Source organism: Phyllopteryx taeniolatus, chromosome 6, assembly GCF_024500385.1.
Source record: "Phyllopteryx taeniolatus isolate TA_2022b chromosome 6, UOR_Ptae_1.2, whole genome shotgun sequence".
NCBI lineage: Eukaryota > Metazoa > Chordata > Actinopteri > Syngnathiformes > Syngnathidae > Phyllopteryx > Phyllopteryx taeniolatus.
In genome coordinates this window covers 5,456,217-5,477,228 of record NC_084507.1, presented here as the reverse complement: position 1 = coordinate 5,477,228, position 21,012 = coordinate 5,456,217, and the positions used below count along the sequence as shown (strand labels likewise).

Genomic DNA, 21,012 nt, shown 5'->3' with positions numbered 1-21,012 from the left:
CCTCTCCTCAGGGCAAGACACATGAACACCCACATGGAGTTTGCTAAAGAACACCTGAAGGACTCCAGGATGGTGAGAAATAAGATTATCTGGTATGATGAGACCAAGATAGAACTTTTTGGCCTTAATTCTAAGCGGTATATGTGGAGAAAACCAGGCACAACTCATCACCTGTCCAATCCAGTCCCAACAGTGAAACATGGTGGTGGCAGCATCATGTTGTTGGGGTGTTTTTCAGCTGCAGGGACAGGACGACTGGTTGCAATCGAAGGAAAGATGAATGCGGCCAAGTACAGGGATATCCTGGACGAAAACCTTTTCCAGAGTGCTCAGGACCTCAGACTGGGCCAAAGGTTCACCTTCCAACAAGACAATGACCCTAAGCACACAGCTAAAATAATGAAGGAGTGGCTTCAGCACAACTCAGTGATTGTTCTTGAATGAATGGCCTAGCCAGAGCCCTGACTTAAACCCAATTGAGCATCTCTGGAGAGACCTGAAAATGGCTGTCCACAAACGTTCACCATCCAACCTGACAGAACTGGAGAGCATCTGCAAGGAGGAATGGCAGAGGACCCCCAAATCCAGGTGTGAGAAAGTTGTTGCATCATTCCCAAAAAGACTCATGGCAGTATTAGCTCAAAAGGTTGCAAAAATACTTAAATGATTTTAGCAAATGGCTGCAATATAAAGAGTGAAACATTTAAGAGGTCTGAATACTTCCCGTACCCACTGTGAGTGTGTGCATCTCTCTCTCTCTCTCTCTCTCTATATATATATATATTCAATGCCACTAAATGTTTTTACAGGTCTGGTCTTGGGTTCTGACAAAAAAAAAAGAAAAAAGCATGCTGTCTCAGGAATTTAGAAAAATAGCTACAGTTAGAATTTGCCTGATTGTGTTGGCTGATCAATTCCATAATGAACCATGAATAAAGACAGGGCTTATAGTCTTTAACCATTTGCCCCTGATAAATGTTCGTTCAGCTTGTTCTTATGTTTTGGAGATACTGTACTATTACTGTGGAGGCTGTTCTCATGAGAATTTCAAATAACTTTTGCTACTTCTCTTATTGCTCTTTGGGTAAATAATGGATCTCTCTGGATTTCATACTGATATCTACAAACATCTGCCGAATGCCAACCCAATACCTTATATCATATCCAGACTTTTATTTGCTTCATTTGTCTTGAAGCAACCAGGAAATGGACCGCACATCCTCAATAAATACCAGTAGTATTGCTGCCCTGAAAATTGAGGTATTCTGCATATATGGATGTATTCCTACATGGTAAAAGCCATACACTTTCATCACAGTTCGATTGTTTCATTACAAATCTATTGTGGTGGTCTATAACAGCGAAATCACAAACTGTCAGTGTTCATCGGCTAAAAAAATTATTGTGAAATATGTCAGTTTCTGATACACTTTCTGACTAACCTACATGGCATCGCTGTGGGTGTGAGAAGTAGGAGATTAATGAGCCAAAGGCAAAGTGACACCAAGCCAAAGTACTTTACACCTCATTAAACTGGAGGGTCCAGGAATGGAGAGTGCGGAGCGAAGACAACAATAGACATTCTAAAATGTATACCAGGCTGGTTATGGTCCTGTACTTGATCTACTCACAGAAACTAAAATGGGTCAAACATTGTGAGTCAAACGGTACATTAACTCAAGCGGGTGTTATATGGAACCCACCTTTTGCTGGTTACTTCTCATTTAAAGTATCTACAATATTCTGCCACTGACAGTCATGCATCGCCACACATGGTGTCACGGTTCATTATGATGAGACAGTTTCTTGATACCAGAGATTATCCTAAAATATCTAGGCTTTACACGATCAGGAATTTTGGGGCCGATCACAGAGTTAAAAAAAAACGATAACCGATCACCGATCCGATCACAAGATGGAGGAATGTGTCTATTTAAATGACCTGTTCATTTACTGTATATACTTGTGTACTTAATTGCTAAAAAAATTATATTTACAATAAATAATGTATCTTTGTCACTCTATTTATAGTGACAGACAGAACAAATGAATGGTCTTCTATTAGATGGCAAGAAGTAAATACAGTAATTAATGTATCCACTTTTTGTAAAATTTTTGTTTGTTAGTGTGCTGTGAGATTTTTCAATTGTAAAATATGTTCCTTGGCTCCATAAAGGTCGGAAATCACTCCTCTAGTCAGGTCATGTATTCTAATCAGTCAGGTCAAACCAACATTACAACATGACAGAACTACTGGGTGCTAACTCACTGTAATTAAATTACTTTATTGTAATTAAATTACTTCACAGACACCAAAACTTTAGAGCATGATTCGACAGAACGCCTGCATGTTTATGCACAACCGTTAGTGCTAGCACTAGCTTGATAGGCTACGTAATGTTTTGTTGCTTGCTTGCGAGCCGTATCATATTAAAAGTACGGGAACATACCTCAAGCAAGCCTTAAACGAACGGCCTCTCCAGAGCAGCGGTGATCATCAACACACCCATTCCCCCATTTTGTCCTTATAATACAGTTGGCGCGATCCACTCATGTTGTTGTTGCCACGGTAATGAGCGTATCAGTTCACATTTGTGTTGACAAGATAAAGCCCAATGATCGTAAAAAACGGGATGTGGTGGTATCGGAATACAAGATTGTATTGCAGTAGTCTGACATAGTGCAATCGTGAAAGAGCAAATTTGTTTTGTAATTTGATCCGGCCATTACGTGTTGTCTGTCTCAGACGTGTTGTCTGTTCCACACCGCCATGTTTTTTTATTTATTTATTTGTTTTTATAAATAACTTTATTGGCCATCAGATATTTACAGTACTACGTCAAAAGACACGCGACAAGGCTAAAAATAAACTAGCTTTTGGATTAAAATATACTGTGCACGATGGCGACGCGGAATAAATGTCTTTTGCAGGGACGATCAATGACCGGCAAAAAGTACAAATATACACAAAACCTACTCCATTACAGTAACACTAGTATTTTTATGTAATTTTTCACCTCCGTCCAACACAGGTAGTTTTCACAATGCCTTTTAGACACAATGTCGGTAACTGTGATTTCCAAGTTAAACGTGTGCTAATATGACCCTTATATGACAGAGCAACAGCCCTGTGGGCCACCTAAATGGAACAGACCCATCATTCACAAGGGCTTGCCAGCAGTATTGGTGAGTGTTGCAGTATCGGCCAGTGTTGCAAATGTTCCAACGGCAATGCAAGATTTACTCATATTTGCATCTGGAGTCATACTGTAACTTTACCCCTGGCAGTCTTATCAAAAACAGACTTTTAATAGGAATATTAAATATCAGTCGCTTATAGCAGTTGGTAACATGTTGACTGTACAATTCTTGCATCACGTCTTCACCATTTGTGGACCAAAAACAAATACTGTATTCAACTACTGGTATAACTCAGTCTCCTGTCTACGTTTGTTGTATCATATTCTCTCTATGCAGTATAAGATTGGCTATGGTTTCAAAAAGCCATCTGGCTGCATGCTGGTCTTTGTGACACAGTGGGCACCACTGTGTTTTCCTCACCATTTCAAACAAGATCTCAGATACTCTTAAACCAATTCTAGTAACTCTAGATGGCTGTGTGATCACATTACCCTCCTGTCCTCTGCCGACGACTTCCCAACAGGCCTCCACAATCAGGAAGTGTTCGAGTGTATCATTTCATCACACTCACTACCACTGTAACCATTTCCAGCAACCAGACAGATACTTTGTCTCATGGCTGGCTTGTGTTTGTAGCCTTCTCAATTTCACCAGTCTCACCCACCTCAGTCATCATGCAACCGCAGACATTATCAATGCTGCTAAGAAGCATTAATGACATCCTATCAGTACGCAAGGGAAAAAAAGGCGTACCTGCCTTAAGATTACATTGCTATCTTCATGACTTGTGCTTTTAGAAAGAAACATGACCATTTATTGTGGAGGTACAGTTTGTCACAGTTATGGTTTTTGAAGGAGAGGAAGGCAAGGCAAAAACGTGGAGGACCCAAGTGCAGGGAAGCAGGGAGGCAAGGCAGGAGTCTCAAAAAATTATATCCCCCCCAAAAAAGGCAAACAAGGAACATGGAAAAAAAAAAAAAAAAAAACTAAAAGTCCTACAACAGATAACCAAAGTAACAAAGAAACACTTGACAATGACATACTACAATGACAATGAACCGACAAGAACTGAAAGAAACCAGGGAACTAAATACAAAAAGGATTGACGAGACAACGAGGAACACTTGGACAAGACACGAGTGGCTGGAGGGAGCTGATTGGTCGACAAGGTAGAAGGATGACGAGAACAGGTGGCCACAATAACTAAAATGAGCACACGACATGAACAACATGGAACACAGGAAAACATGAAACAAAACTAACCACAACCCAAACCAAAACACAGACCATGACACAGTTCCTTCATAATAATAAATATGCTGTCATATTTTTTGCACCTAGCAAAGTAATGGGACTGCTTCAATTTTCTGAGCAAGAACTAGAGAAAAACTACCGTATTTTCACGACCATAAGGCGCACCGTATTAAAAGGTGCAGTCCCAGTTACGGGGTCTATTTCTGTATTTAACACATACATAAGGCTCACCGCATTATTGGGCGCAGGCATGGTCATCCATTGCTCCCACGCTGCTCGCAACTTCCCTTTGAACGCCCTGTTTACACCGATGTCCAGCGGTTGGAGTTCCTTCGTCAAGCCTCCCGGAATGATGGCAAGCTCCGAGTTATTGCACTCAGTCGAATGGTGACTGTAGAGACACTTCTCCCGGCTGTTCTTTGATCATTAATCCATTGCTCGAGTTGGTCTTCCAACTCGGGCCACCTCGCCTTGTTTCCGAGGAAATTCAGCTTCGTCTTTTTGACTTGGCAAAGCTCGTTTTCCTGCTTCCTCCACTTGCGAACCATGGATTCGTTGATCTTGAATTCTGTCGCGGCTGCTCGATTCCCATGTTCCTCTGCATAACTGATACTTTGCAGTTTAAACTGTGCTTCCTAAGCGTGTCTCTTTGTAGGTGCCATTTTCGGGCATCCTTAGCCAAACCGATGTTGTTTTGCACAATGCACATACTGGCGCTATATACCTACTGGGGGCGTGCCTTTAGTGTGCTCTGCCACACGTATACTTCCCCCTTTACGTCCGCATGCTGTCCTCAGTCACGTCCGCCTCTCCTCTATATAAGCAGCGTGTCGGCAGGAAATGCTCCCAGTCCGTCAAGCGGAGCGCTCATCGAAATCACACAACAACATTTACAGATTTTGGAACTCAGTGCACACATAAGGCTCGCCGCATTATAAGGCGCCCCGTCCATTTTCGAGAAAATTTAAGACTTTCAAGTGCGCCTTACGGTCGTGAAAATACGGTACTAATTGCCACTGTCATTGTGTTCAAAAGAGATAAGAGTAGTTGTCAGCTAAGTTAAAACCACTTGCAGTATTTTCTGGACAAAGGAACCGGGAAACCCAGGCTAAGTATAGCTATTTTCAGTTACACATGAAAGGTAACTTAACCCATAAAAAAAACACTCAAAGCAAAACCACTCAATTGTAAAATCAGTTATAACATTGGATAAAAACACTTCCAAGTTCCACTTAATAATGGGGAAAAGGTCACAAGTATAGTGTAAGTGGGAGGAAAAAAAAGTAATTGTATCAGCTAAAATAGTTATCGCTGTGTTATGCTGATATACAAGGGGTGAAGATGCTTATTATCATATCTGCTGATATTACCCAGGCTCAGTGATATCATTTTGGATAGATAAAGAATATACTGTAGTGATGCAAAGGATCAACAGTTTGTAATTGTAATCTTCTGGCACTTATGGTTGTGTCTCACCTTATAGGCTCTCATGTGACGCATTGATCCAGGTAGTGCAGCATTGCTGTCTTCTATCACTTGCAGCAGCTCCTCACAAACCTTCAGTGGGAGCACCATAGCGTGTCCTGTGGCATTGACCTCCCAGCTGGTGGCGATGCTAAAACGTAGAAAGTGGAAGTGATATATGGTGACTGACAGAGCCATGTTCAGTACAACCACGAAGCTCGAAATAGCTGCAATAAAGCTCATGATGTTTTAATTGAGTCATTTTTAACTATAAACTGCACAGAATTATAAGGAAGACATTAAAGCAGATAGATGACCAGCTTATGTGTCGCATCGGTACATAGACGCTTGTGCATGGTGTATGAAGAAAGACTGAACAAGCAAAAATTTATGTTCTGTTTGAATGTCTGTGTTGGCAATCTGTGCCTTTCCCACAAGACAAGTCTTCTCTAAATGTGCCGAATAGAGGAACTACACAAAGGACTGAAATGGATATAAAGAACTAAGAATATTTTAATTTTTACATTTTGATGCTTAAAAAAAATATGACACTGACAGAGGCAGTTGTCATATCAGCTAATTATAAGTGAAGAAGGCCCACAAGTCCACAAGTAAATTATGTTAAACAACATAATTATGAAAGCCAGAATTCCGAAAGAGTCATTTGGTTTACTTTATAGGAGGCGCATACAAAAATTACATCAATTGACTGTGTCCTCAGAATTTTGTTGAGTGTGTGGAAATTCGTCTTTTTGTCAACTCATTCACATTTATTAACAAGACAAGTGATTCTCAACCAGGGTGCTGTATCACACTCGTGTGCCATGAGAGATCATTAGGGGTGCTGCAGGAAATTATCCAATTTTGCCTTATTTGTCTGAAAATTATGACCAGTAATTATAAATACATCTTCAAGTACTTCCATTGGATGGCAGTAGGTACAATAAACCTGTGTATCCACCAGTTGCCATTCTTACAAAAGAACAAAACATAGCTTTGTGTTCAATTAAACAGGCCCAGATTTCACACTGAGTCAGTACATTTAGGGTTCATTTGAGATGAAATCACCATTATTTCAGTATTCATACTTTTTGTAAAATCTCTGTTTGGATGTGTGCCGTGAGATTTTCCAATGCAAAATGGGTGCCTTGGCACATTTAGGTTAGGAAGGTTAGGTTAGGAAACACTGAACAGAACTGTCTTGCAAAGCAAAAAAAAAAGTTGAGTGAATTTACTTGGCAGCAACAAGCAGCTGATTCAGTTGCAATTACCGTAATTTCACGTGTATAATGCGCACCCATGTATAATACGCACCCCCAAAGTTGACCTCAAAATTTTGGAAAACCCTTCTACCTATGTATAATGCATTTTTACAATGCAGGATTTTGCTTATACCCATATGATCAAACCATGAAGTATTATCTGTATTTTGTTATTTTTTTTCAAATAATTATTCTGAAGTTAAGCACTTTAGTTGAACACGTAATACTTTCTATTTATTTACTTGCTCTTATTTTGAAATTCACAGCCCTACTTTTATTTAGTAAATGAGAAAACACACAGTTGTGCTTATATATTTGATTACCCAGGCAGAATTTGTAAGATGGGTACAATTCTTTAAGGAAAACATGAAGGGCCAGGCGAAACACTATTTTAAGTGGGATTCAAATTAAACTGTCAAGCATTTCCGAAAAGCATTATCATTAAACAAAACATAACCATAAAGAAATTAATGATGGTTGTTGTTCAGTCATCAGTCGTATTAAAAAAAAAATATATATATATATTTCACAAATTCTGCCAGGGTATGGAAATTTATGAGCACAACTGTACATATATGCAGTCATGCGTACCCCTGTCATATTGGAAAGAAAGTGTTGGCTACACCTTTTTCATAATCTCTAGGTGGCATATTAGAATGTAAGTGAACACCTTTCTCATAATCTCTAGGTGGCGGTGGCATATTGGAATAAAAGTGGACATCTTTTTCATAACCTCTAGATGGCGGCATACATTTATAAAATGTGAAGGTTTTTTTGTTTTCATGTTCCCCTACGTATAATGCGCACTATTGACAATTTTTTGGGGGGGAAAAAAATGCACATTATATACGAGAAATTACGGTAGTTTGCTAGTTAAAGCAGAGTGCATCAAATGCCATTGTAACCAGCCATCTCATGACATTCTCTTATCCAACTAGAGCTAATCATTTTATGAAGACCACCATTTTAGACATGCAATATATAGTATTTTTCCTGCAAAGAGACGGTTCGTGTGAGTTGTATTTTTTAACAGCAAGTTTGTCAAAACACTGGAAACAACTTCACTTCCCCATTCTGACTTGACTGCACTCAGCTGCAGGGGAGAGCAGAGTGAATAAAAAACGACGAGTGCTGAGTCAGTTGAAAATAATGAGGGTTGACTCTTCCAGTGGGGTTCTGATATAAAGAACCACATGCAGCCTATCCACCTACACCATTCTAATGCATCACAGCAAGGTATACAGAGACTCAGTGGTCAAAACAAATTGAGCATGTGCATCCTAAGTGACAACTTAAAATAAAGACATTTGATGGCAATCTCATTTGCAAAATAATGTAAAATTATGTCTGGGCATGGAACGACAGCACAGTAAAATATTAACTCTCTTATGTACTCTGAAGAAAAAGATGTGTCACTCTGTATGAGGTAACGGGTGGTTTGCAGATAGTAGCCCCTTATCATCCCCCCCCCGGCTACAGTCCCCTCCAAAGGTATTGGAACAGCAAGGTCAATTCCTTTGTTTTTGTTGGATATTGAAGACGTTTGGGTGTCAGATCAAAAGATGAATATGAAACCAAAGGCCAGAATTCCAGCTTTTTTTTCAAGGAATTTACATCTTAAACAACTCAGGACAGAGCATCTTTTGTTAGAAGCCACCCACTTTTCAAGTGAGCAAAAGTATTGGAACAGAGTAATTAAAGTGAATAACATTTCATATGTGGTGGCATAACCCTTACTTGCAATAACTGCAACAAGCCTGTGACCCACTGACTTCACCAGACTGTTACATTCTTCATTTGAAATGGTTTTCCAGGCATTTGTGGCTTGCTTGGGTTTTCTTTGATAACTCCAGTTTCCTCCCAAATTCCAAAAGGTAATGCATATTAGGTTTATTGAAGACTGAACTGAAAACCATAAATGTGGGTGTGAATGTTTGTCTGTCTGTACCTGTATGCATTATGTGATTAAATAGTGAATTGTTCAGGGTGTACCACACCTCATGCCCAAAGTCATCTGAGATCCCCAGAGTCCCTGAACAGTGGTGATAGTGGTAGATCATTGATAAATGTATATTATTGTGACCATCCTCTGGTACACCTGAACAATATTTATGCTCTTGAATTAGCATAGCATATATTGCATGTCTCTGTATGTCTGAAACAAATGTGTTTGCAAATAGGATGCATCTTGTGTCTTCTTCCCTTCGTAGCAAATGGGAGGAAAAACTTGTTTGCATTTTGCTGAGCATAAACTCTGTAAACAAAATCTATCAAGGAAGTCTTTCATACTGTGCTTTCAGTTATGGCAGATAGTGACAAAGTGGATGCATTGAAAAGATGAAAGATTAAGGCAAGAAGGGGTGAAAACTGAAGGAGAAATTTGCAAGTTGTATTTACTTACTCTTGCTGCTGAAGCCCCATATGAGAACATGCTATGAAGAGCAGTTTAAGGGCTCTTTCAGCGCTCAGTGATGGACTATGATGAGTGGGGCTGCTAGCAGACCATTCTGGGACTGATGCCACGATGGAATCGGTGTTCAGCAGCCAGAGCTGCAAGAGGAGCAGACAGGTCACTTCGTATTTAGGATGTGCAAATCACGTGGGGAAAGGACAAATCAAATATTACACATCCCTTGTCACAAAGCAATATTGGGAAGATACTTGGGGTAAAAAATAAAATAAAATATATATATATATATTTTTTTTAAATAAACACTTTCACTTTGCATTGCAGTTTTGAAATGTTTGGAAATAGTTTTGCAAAATACAAAAGCCTGCCAAAAATAAATAGATTCTCTAGCTGTACGGTATTTTTAAATGATAAATGAGCCCATTAGATTTTTGCAACCCGGAAAAAAAGGTAGTGGACTTCCTGTGTATGCTGCGATAACTAGCAAAACAACTGGTTGAGTCCACTCACTGCTTCAACCTGCCCATGTCCACAGTGCAGCAAGATACATATGTGGATCAAGAATTGGCCTCCACAGCCACCTTATGACCCACAATTGAGACGACCCTACCATGAGAGGACGTCCTACTCGAACCCAAGTGACCTTTGAAGAAGACTGGTTGATGAGATGATCGTTTGAACCTGAACTTGCTAAAATGTTGTTTTCTTTATGGCTAGCCTGGTGTCTTTGGACCAAACTTAAACACATGTATAGCTTTGGTAGCCCATGAAGACATCTTGCGTAAAACAAAAGACACCTTAGACATTTAAAGTTCCTACAGGCGCATAGTCCCAGTCTCATGCTCGGGCTTGGCCATTTACCCATTTCACTGATCACACCCAAGCTTGATTACCTCCAGACATGCTCAATCAAGAAATCACTGAAATAAAACCAGTCTGACAAAAGGAAGTTGTCCAAAAGACGTCAAAAAGCTGCAAAAAAACCCACAATTCAAATAAATTCAAGAACAGATGAGAAATAAAGTAACTGACATCTATCGGTCTGGAAACTAAGCAATTTCTACAGCTTAACGAGTCCAGTGAACAACAGTAAGAACCATAATTTAAAAATGGAGAAAACATAAAACAATAGTGAACCGTCCCAGGAGTGACCGGTCTTCAAAAATTACCACAAGAGCACGGTGAGCTCAAGAGCACAGTGACACCTCATCCAGGATGTCACAAATAGAACAAAGTCTTACTTTTGCCAAAAAAAAATAAAAAATTTGAATGATTCCCAAGACTTGCCAACTTTCTTCTTCCTTCTTCTACAGTAGGCTAATTGGCCAAAACATTATGAACAGCTGCACAATCAAATGTATCATGTATTTGTGTTACCCACTACGGTTGTAGTTCGCAGTGGTGAAAAACTGCACAGCATCTGTTTAAGAACCATTTCTAATATGTTGACTTGTAGCTAAACAAGGTAACCACATCAGATCTCTTATTATGATGCAGGCTTGTCTCCACAGTGAACTGCCACAAGCCCCGGCCCCAAGATGAACACTAATGCCGCCTGCAGTTCAAATGAAACTGTTTTCAATGACATAACACCTATGAGGGAAAAAAAAAAAAAACCATCCTAACTTTACTTAAACTCAAATGCGTAATTATAGCAGCATAAATAATAAGTAATTGTACTTTTACTTGATTACAATATTTCAGTACTTTTTCTACTTCTTCTTACCAGTAAGAAAGGTTTCCCACTTGGTGTTTGGACAGAAAAGTGGAATGAGCTCATAGAATTGGAAACCTCTGCAAGCCTTGCTGCTATAGTCCTCTCCAAGAAGAGGGATCTGTCCAAAACAAAGTTGATTGTCATTCATCGAGATGTCATTAGTCCAGCTCAATAAATAAATAAAATCCAACTATTGTATATGCATATAGTAAATTGGCTAATATTGCATTTTTAATAACCTTTATGTATTAATTCACAAATACAGTTTAATCATTTTTATTTTTAGGTTCACCAATTTTCAAGGACGTGTGAAGCATTGGAAAGCTTGAAAAACAAAAAATGACCTTGAATTTATTTGTTGATAATTTTACTGAATGGGCAACTTAAATGAAGCACTCAAAACCCAACAATCCCTCGAGGCTGAGTGCAACTTTATATTAAAAGCCAATGTATTCACTGAGCATTTCTTTGTGATTTTCCCTTTGGCTGCCTATTGGATGTTACAAAAAATATAAATCTTACCTGCTGAATGAAGATTCTGGCTGTCTGTCCCCCACACTGGACTCCACCAACACTTGTGTGATGTACAGCCTCAGGGTCTCTGCAAGACACAGCAAGGACAGCTCATAAAAACCTGAGGATTGTGGTTTATTACTGACCAGTTACTCAGATGAAGCATACCCTGTGTCAAAGCCTCTCCCAGAATTGAGGAACAGCTCATGCAGGACACAAGTACCATTCTGCTGCAAGGTTTCTGTTCATGTTGGAAGCACACACCAGAAAAATTTTAACACTACATACAGTACATACAGTTTTTGCTTAGACAGCCTTAAAAGAAACCATTGAATATTTTTCCACTGCAACTAGGCTAAAGGAAGACAGTTGTTCTCCAATCAGATAGACATATCAATCTTAGTCCAGAGAGTGCAGGAGTTTAATTTCACCGATGCAATTTTGGCTGGGAGAAATGTGCTGGTGAGTGAGTGTGCAGCAGGATTCTAAAAAGGTCCATTAAACCTGTAATTCCAAACATTCAGTGCAGTTTCATTTCTTCTTTTTATCCTTTCATCTCACTGTTAGTGTAGGATGGAGGCAGTATTTTTGAACCTATTAAATTGATAATGAGATTGCCCTGCATAATAAACAATGTCATTATTACCAATGCTTTTTTTTGTCTCCTGCTCTTGTCTCCAAAATCCATACACACACTGCAGATATGACGTAATGGGCATTTTTTTTTGTGGGAGGAGGCATTTTGCAGTGCACACTGAACGACATGGCTCGTGAGACAAACGAAAAACAGCTATGAAATGTGCTGACCGAATTTCACATTTCTTTGCCTTGCACACCTTAGTCATTTATTTGGAGTTGCTTTAATCTTATTTGTTTGCTTCTTACTTCTAACACCTACAGCTATGCAAAGGTTATTTTATTAACTCATGCCAAAGAAAACCAAATTAAGTAATGGTGGTATGCCAGGCAAATAAACTCCTTATTTACAGCCCTCACAGCTGCCCCTCTTCACCAGTTTTACAATTGTACAGGCTACACAAATAATAACTAATACGTTTACTACCTCTAACAATGGCTTTGAATATTCCCATTAATTCAGGTCATCTCATTCTCAGGGCATTGAATTGATCGCAACTGGAATGCCCAGTTTTGATCGATTCAGCGCCCTGAGAATACTTCTAACAATCCAAATTCAGGTTTTTCATTACAAAAACTGAGCTTTGCAATATGTGCGTTTTACCAAAGCTACACGCTTACATTCTGACACTGCAGCCTAGAATTCTGCTGGTCTAACACCTTTGGATCCTTGCTAAGTCAGCTATCTTTTTTGGGCTGCACATCACTCACCTTTGGATCTTGATTATCCTGTGAGTCAGCGGGGCTCACTTCCTGGAGAAGAGTCCTTTCACAGCTGCCATCCCTGGTGAGGAGAACGAAGGTGTCGCCCAGTAAACAATCCTCAGCTCGGGGCAGCATCTTCTTGGCGAAAGGATCTGAATGGCAGCACCAATCGTCCACAATGGCGTTCCAGTTGCCATTTGGGAGAGGAAGCACTCGCTTGAACAATCTGAAGGTAAAAAAACTGCAACATAAAATTCATCCCAAGGCCCTTTTTTGAAAATGGGACATTTATTTACATGGTCAGTCATGCTGTAGAACTGTCTAGAACCGTTTCAAAAACTAAGCTATTTTTGAGAAACAGTGTATTGACTGTTTCCAAATAAAACTGTTCACATCTGCTGAGTCGCTCAATTATTGTAGGTACACACAAAATTGTTGGTACACCCCCGTTAATGAAAGAAAAACCCACAATGGTCACTGAAATAACTTGAAACTGACAAAAGAAATGACAAATCAAAATATACTGAAAATTAACCAATAAAAATCTGACATTGATTTTGAATTATGGTTCAACACACATAAAAATAAATAATGAAAATTATGGTAACCTTAACTTTATATTTTGTTGCACAACATTTTGAGCAAATCACTCCAATTAAACAATTTCTGTAACTGTCAGTGAGACGTCTACACCTGTCAACGGGTATTTTGGCCCACTCTTATGAGAAAATTGCTCCAGTTGTCTCAGGTTTAAAGGGGGCCTTCTCCAGATTCCATGTTTCAGCTCCTTCTACAAAGGTTCAAACAGATTCAGCAGTGCCATGTAAAAGTATTGGCCCCCTTCTCAAATTCTCATATTTTTGCATAGTTTCCCACTGTAATGTTTAAGATCATCAAACAAATGTAAATATAAGACAAACGTAACCCAAGTGAACATAAAATGCTGCTTTTAAATGGTGATTTCATTTAGGAAAAAAATATATATTTAAAGTAACCTGGCCCTGTGTGAAAAGGTAATTCCCCCCTCGTTAAATCATGCATTAATTGTGGGTAATAACAACTTTTGGTTAATTTTCACTGATCACACCCAAGCTTGATTACCTCCAGATCTGTTCAATCAAGAACTCACTTAAACAGAACCTGTCTGACAAAATCCAGTCGGACATACAAAGCTGCAACAAAATGACACGATCCAAACAAATTCCAGAACAGTCAAGAAATAAACTAATTGACATCTGTCATTCTGGAAAGGGTTACACAGTCATTTCTAAAGCTTTAGGATTCTAGCGAACCATAGGGAGAGCCATTAACTTCAAATGGAGAAATTATGGAGCAGTGGTGAACCTTCCCGGGAGTGGCCGACCTACAAAGATTACCCAAAAAGAACAGCAATGACTCATCCAGGAAGCCACAAAGGACAGGACAACCTCTAAAGAACTGCAGGCCTCCCTTGGCTCAGCTAAAGTCAGTGTTCATGACACAACAATAAGGAAGAGACTGAGCAAAAAGGGCATTTATGGCAGAGTTCCAAGGCCAAAACCACTGCTGACCAAAAGAACATAAATGCTCGTCTTACTTTTGCAAAACAACATCTGAATGATTCCCAAGACTTCTGGGAGAATAATATGTGGACTGACAAGATGAAAGTTAAGCTTTTTGGATGTAAAGCTAAATGTAGCACAGCATTTCAGAAAAAGAACATCCTACCTACAGTCAAACATGGTGGTGATAGTATGATGGTCTTGAGCTGCATTGCTCCTTCAGGACTTGGACAATTGCTGTATTTGATGGAACCCTGAATTCTGCTCTTTAACAGAAAATCCTGAAGGAGCATGTTCACACATCAGTTTCTAACCTCAAACTGAAGCGCACTTGGGTTCTGCAGAAGGATAACAATACAAAACACACCAGCAAGTCAACTTCCGAATGGGTTATATATATATATATATATATATATATATATATATTTTTTTTTTAAAAGGTTTTAGAGTGGCCTAATCAAAGTCTGATTGAAATGCAGTGACATGACCTTAAAAGGGCTGTTACTGCTCAAAAACCCTCAATTTCTGCTGAATTAAAATACTTCTGCAAGGAAGGGTGGGCCAAAATATCTCCACACAGATGTGAAAGACTCATTGCTTTGGCTCAAACACTGACGGATAGTGCGATCGGACACTGATGTACCTTGACCATAGATCATTTTACACTTGATACTATGTGAGTCCCAGGATGCACATGTTTGGAAACAATGAGGCCCTGCCCTGGAAAAATGAGTCCCTGTAACTTATCAGCACGGAATACAGATACAGTAATCCTCCACTATATCACGGTTTTTGCTTCATGGATCCCGCTATATTGCAGATTTTTTTTATTTAGTTGTTACTCTATTTTATATACTGTTTTTACAATATTTTTGTGTTATCCATTGCTCTTGCACTCTCTAAAAATATTATACAGTATATTTAGGCCTGTCACAATAGCAAGATTTTTAAGATGATATATTTCACAATAAACGAAAGTATCACTGATGGTTTTATTCTGGGTCTGATATTATCTATGATCTATATTAGAGTGTAATAATTCTCGTACATCCTTTTTAAGAACAATTAACTTAAATATTGAAGATTGGCACTGTAATGTAGAACAATAAATAAAATATCTTAAATAAAACAAAAATAAAACAGACCCAGGCTCTGTTCACAAAAATTGCACTTTAAATATTAAACATTTGGCATAAACCTACTAAAGAGACCCCCCAAAAAGTTGTCTAAATTTGACACACCACAGGTGTTTTTAAAAAGCCTGCCTAATTTGAATTTAAAAAGAAAAAAATTAAAAGTAAATAAAAATCACCATGTATGTAAAATAAGGCACGCCCTCGAAGCTGAAGGATTGTGAGACCTTTCCCTGTCAATCAAATATGTTAGCTATGTAGCTACTGGCTGAATATTGATAACATTTGCAGCTGTGGTTATGGTTAATAAACAATTAACTTTTCCGTGTATGTGTTATGTGGTGAACACAGTGATCAGAATCACCAAGATGTGCTCCCACCAGCTGTGAGAGAGTAGTGCCACCAATGATTGCAGCGACTCTCTCCTCAAACGGGGTGAGGTCCTCGGCGCCGGTTCCTCCGCCTGTTTTGGCCACACTTTGGCAGTGGGCAGCTGTCTTCCGCTTCACATCCACCTTAATGTCTGACCACTTCTTTTTTAGCTCGGCGTGTGCGCGCTGTTGTGACTCCACAGCATTGACAGCCGCACACACGCTGTCTCATTCACTCCTCTTTTACTTGTAGTAGTGTAGTGACAGCGTGCCACAGAGGATATCTTTGCACACCACTTTATTGAGCAGCGTCTCAACTTCACATTCAGAATTTTTTTTCTTCATTAACTTGCTCATTTTCTGTTTTTCTGATCATGCAGCGATTGGGATCGCAGGTGCAGGGTTCATTAAAATATTGTTTGCATATTCAAATGTGGGCATGGACAGGGAGGTGTCAGCTATTCCAACATGTGTGCTCAATTCTATGTTGATTGGGATGTATGAAGGAAATGTGCTTGGATTCAGGCGTACGCACAGATTCATACATCTCGATATTTTTGTGCTTACGACTTTTTCTGGAATCGAGCGTACGCCATGTTTCAGCAGGAAATTCACGCAAGTCTTTGTAGATGAGGCCCCAGGTCATTTGAATTTCTCGAGCTTATCTACGTCACTAGCGAAGATCTCCGCCTACCTCTCCGCTCCCGAGCCAGCGCTGTAAAGATAACACACACGTGTGCTCTCACAAGTGGGTCTTTTACACGGAGGTGGTCTTAGCCAAATATGGACAATGCAGATACAAAACTGGGTCTAACAAAGGTAGCTGTCAGAGGGGCCTTTTCTGGACAGTCCCATGACAAAACCAAGGTGTTTTTTCCCCCCCAAATACAATTGATACTTTTTTTTTTTAAGTCCATGTTAGCGAGTCACTCTATGGAGGTCTAAATAGCCAAAACACAGGACCTTTAAGTTATTCCATTGGCCATTGTGGGTTTTTCTTTCATTAACAAAGGTGTAGCAACAATTTTTTTCACATGTGTAAATGGCAAATACATTATACTGCTGAGTTGCTTCCTCTCTATATGGTGCTATTTTGCTTAAAGCTTGACCTGTCCTCTCCAATCTGGCTGCATCTGGAAGGGAATCACTCGGCCTGGGGAAATCAGAATCACATTCCTATATAAAATTAACAAGCAAGTAGCTCCAAGCACAACTTTTAGATGAATACTATAATTCTACCTGGGAGAAAAAGACTGACAGTTGAATATGTATTGTTGAGGCGGTGAATTCAAGTCCAATCATCGTGTCACACAATGAAGAAAAATCTCAGATTAGCTAAACAGAAATCTCAGAAGTGATAAAACTCCAAATTATAAATGACCCTATTCACTGTACGAATAGCAATTAAAAACATCAGTGAAACAAATACTGAGGGATTCATGGAGATTTAGTGTGACAGCCAACAGCAGGCTTATTAACTGCAGAGCATTAAGTGACTGCATATCGCAACGACACATGATGTTGTTTTAATTACAAACGTCCTTGGATTTCTACACACTACTCGACATCCACTGGCCCTTGTTAAGTGTGGGGAAAAAACAAGTTTTTGGCAACTTTTAGTAGGTCACTGCTGAGAAATATACCCAGAGGCTAAAGGTCTCCATAATGCAGGCACTGCAATTTTCAGCATACCACACTGCTGACCAGAGAAAGCTACAGGCTTAAGGCAATAGGAGCAATATCACTGAACAACCTCAGGGTGGGAAACTCAATTGTTTTTTAATAGGTAGCGCAGACCTTTATGTCATTGTGACTCTACAACAATGGACAACTTTAGTTCCAGCTCCACCCATCTATTATTCCTGTGGCCAGCTATCACAGCCACATCTGGGTCACACCATCATTAAAACCTCACTCTTATTCCTTAGGAGGAGCAGTAGAGATAAGAACGCCTTTCCAGTCCCGCTGCCCCTCGTCTGTCTTCTCCTTACCTATCCTCAAGCAGCCTTGTCGTACAGCTCTGACAGTAGAAGCAATAAGTCTCCTGAGCCCGGAGTGTTCTTACAATGTCTGAGGACCCTAAAGGAGAACAAATAAATAAATGTGAAATAATTGTAACCTTCTGAAAAGAGCAGAAATTTAATTATTTTTTTCGGGGAAAGCAGCACAAAATCAATCTTGTTTTGATATATCAATGACTAAAGTTGGCTGTGAGCATGTATTGAGAATAATATAAAATCCAACCAGGTCCTGACAAGAGCTGATATGAGATTTCGGCAAGATATTGAACTCACAAGAGTATTTTGTGACTCTGAGGTACACAAGTTTTCTCATAAGATCAAGCTAAACTTTAGGAGTTTCCTCACGATGGGCTAATTATCTTGTGAACGGAATCTTCAATTGTCTTAGTCAATTAGTTCATGTGACAAATAAATGCTCATATAGATTGTGTTCCCAATACCCAACAGTACCTTCAGTCTTGCTATGTGAAACACTTATTTGCAGCCTGAAATGGCGCTCTTGTTCACAGGATTCTCCTCCAGTCGTCGGTACATAGGATTCCTCCACATAGGAGACTCCTGGTGGCAAAATTAAGGTCACCTCATTTGTAGGCATCCGGATGTGAAGAGAGGAATCGCCACCGGTCACAACCACGCCAGCGAGGTTTCCAGCAACATCTTTCCTAAACAGACAGGAAAGATCGTGTTATATCTGTAAAAGCAAGAGAGACTTCAGAATTAGACTAGTTATGATTATGAAACCAGCAGCTTCACTGGATTCTTCATCTTACAGCCCCAAATCAGCACTTCAGTGACACTACGTTGGGATAAATGCATTGACTCTCAAGTTTCAATTCAATTCAATTTAATGTTTCGGTGTTAATATTCATTAGGATTACAGTCCGGAATATTAGAATTGTTGCTAAAAGGGAACATTTCAGTAGATTTTCGTGTGGGGATAAAAAGCCTCTTCTCTTTGCTTAAACTTGACATCATCCAATATGAAATCATAGGAACCTCTCTCATTATGAAGACATGTAGATTAAGGATCAGAACTAATACTTAATGACTATTCTCGTATGAGGAAGTCGATAATGAGGATGCCTTATTTGCACATTTGTCAAGTACTAAAAAGCACGAGGCCAGTATAAAATAAAATCTTAATCTTAATATCATCACGTAAAAGGGAGAACCTTCCTGTACCGGGTTTTTAGTACTTATTAAATGCTATTACCCCATCTAGTGTCTTTATGTGTGTACTGTATCTCACATCTTTATCAAGCAAGTACCATCCGATCAAAAGGTCTTCTATCTTAAATAAGCAGTCACACGTTGTCCAATATTTTACGTGCATTATACTGTATAAACAAAGACTAGCAACAATTCAACTGCTATTTGAGGGAAAAACTCCAAGGGACAAACAAATAATTATCTAAAACATTACTGCATCACACGAGGGATTCGGGCAGAATGGTAATGATACCAAATGAGTAGAGTCTCGAGTTAACGTTCATCAGGCTGACTTCGGTTAGCATAGTTTGTGTCTAATTTAATACTGTACGTCGTAGAACAACGCGAATTAACGAGTGCAAAATTAACAAACTATCAAAACAAGTACTTACCCGATAATTAGAAGTCCACTTTGAAGCCTTGTCCTTAATTCGAGGAACACTCCAACTCCGCGTGTTTTGACTGGCATCTCCAAGTCGGCCATAGAGACTGCAGACTACATACAAATATTAGCTACAGCTTGCGAAAAGCTTTTTTTTTTTCTTTTTCTTTTTTTTCTAGTGTGCTATTGTAGCATTAAGCCTGCAACGCGACCGCCGGACAGAGCACTCTTATGAGTTTCCACATCCTCAACAACAGCGTCCGTTCAAAATTTTCAATGTAATATATTAGTTGTAATTCTCCAATCGTAATAATAACGTACAAGTACATGTAAATGAAGTTTTAAATATAATGTAATTATTCACACCTACCAATAAAGTACAGTAAGTTGAATTATTTAAACAAACCGAGAGTGGGAGTAATTGTTCTTTTATTTTGATAACTTCATTTGTAGTTTCCGTATTGTATAAGCGTTTTGTGTGATGAACTTTACAGCACCAAGAGACGGAACACGTCCATGCGGAAAAGCGGCTTGAAGGCTCCGGTTGGATGTGCTGCGAATCTGCAGTGCAGTCTGGGAGCTGTCATTCCGCCGCCTTTGTACGTCTGATGATGAGCTCGTGGTTGACGATTTGCACACAGCGGGAAGAAGCACCGGGGAAATATGTATAATATATCCAGCCATTGTTTGCTTGACAAGAGACTTAAACGTTGTGATACTTAAACGGGCCCTTCCTTTACATCTTCTTAGCAACCTGTTAGCAAATGTTGTTAGCCCATTTTAGCCAGCGAACCGGTTTCATGTTTGAACGACATTTCTCGTCCACTAAGCAATGATGGTAAGCTATTTTATATAGCAATTTCAATTTGGTAAGTTATTGTGTGTGTTAACTTTCAAAACCTGTTCTAGTCAAAACAGTTAGCTGTTAGCCCTGTAGCACTACTGGAAGAGAACCCTGTGTACATAAGGGACTGCAGGGTAACCAATGCAGGTGAAGGAACGTTTTTCTGTCGTTCTAAGATTTTCATATTACAAAATGTGTGACATGTGTACCGTTGTCCCATCCTTACTTAGGATGTTGCTGACGCTTGAGTTGGACTGCTTAAATGACAACAAAGCAACGAGCTGCCCAAAATTATTGCCCTCTTAACTGCTTTTTTTTTTTTTTTAATAAATATTGTATGTCTTATAAAATGTCCAAATGGCCCATTCTCAATGCTCGATGCAATCTGGTCACAGCTGTTTATTTGTAA

General features: G+C 39.3%; 2 protein-coding genes across 6 annotated transcripts in view; one reads left to right on the top strand and one right to left on the bottom strand.

Annotated features, from left to right (window-relative positions):
- The window catches only part of ube3d (ubiquitin protein ligase E3D), a 50,167-nt gene extending 30,146 nt beyond the window's left edge, over positions 1-20,021 (bottom strand). The window contains exons 1-9 of one of the 2 annotated variants that reach the window (XM_061776915.1): positions 19,770-20,021; positions 18,619-18,830; positions 18,139-18,226; positions 13,109-13,328; positions 11,930-12,002; positions 11,771-11,849; positions 11,258-11,366; positions 9,523-9,671; positions 5,872-6,010 (exon numbers count right to left, since the gene is read on the bottom strand). In XM_061776915.1, the coding sequence (XP_061632899.1) occupies positions 5,872-6,010; positions 9,523-9,671; positions 11,258-11,366; positions 11,771-11,849; positions 11,930-12,002; positions 13,109-13,328; positions 18,139-18,226; positions 18,619-18,830; positions 19,770-19,861 (1,161 nt within the window). In that variant the 5' untranslated portion in view covers positions 19,862-20,021. The remainder of the gene's footprint in view (positions 1-5,871; positions 6,011-9,522; positions 9,672-11,257; positions 11,367-11,770; positions 11,850-11,929; positions 12,003-13,108; positions 13,329-18,138; positions 18,227-18,618; positions 18,831-19,769) is intronic. The other variant, XM_061776917.1, reaches the window with a different exon arrangement.
- A 230-nt stretch (positions 20,022-20,251) lies between these two features.
- dop1a (DOP1 leucine zipper like protein A) overlaps positions 20,252-21,012 on the top strand; it is a 44,685-nt gene continuing 43,924 nt past the window's right edge. For 3 of the 4 annotated variants that reach the window (XM_061776910.1, XM_061776911.1, XM_061776908.1), the window contains exon 1: positions 20,259-20,597. The gene's annotated coding sequence lies outside the window, so the exon portion shown is untranslated. Of the gene's footprint in view, positions 20,598-21,012 lie in introns of all 4 variants that reach the window. The other variant, XM_061776909.1, reaches the window with a different exon arrangement.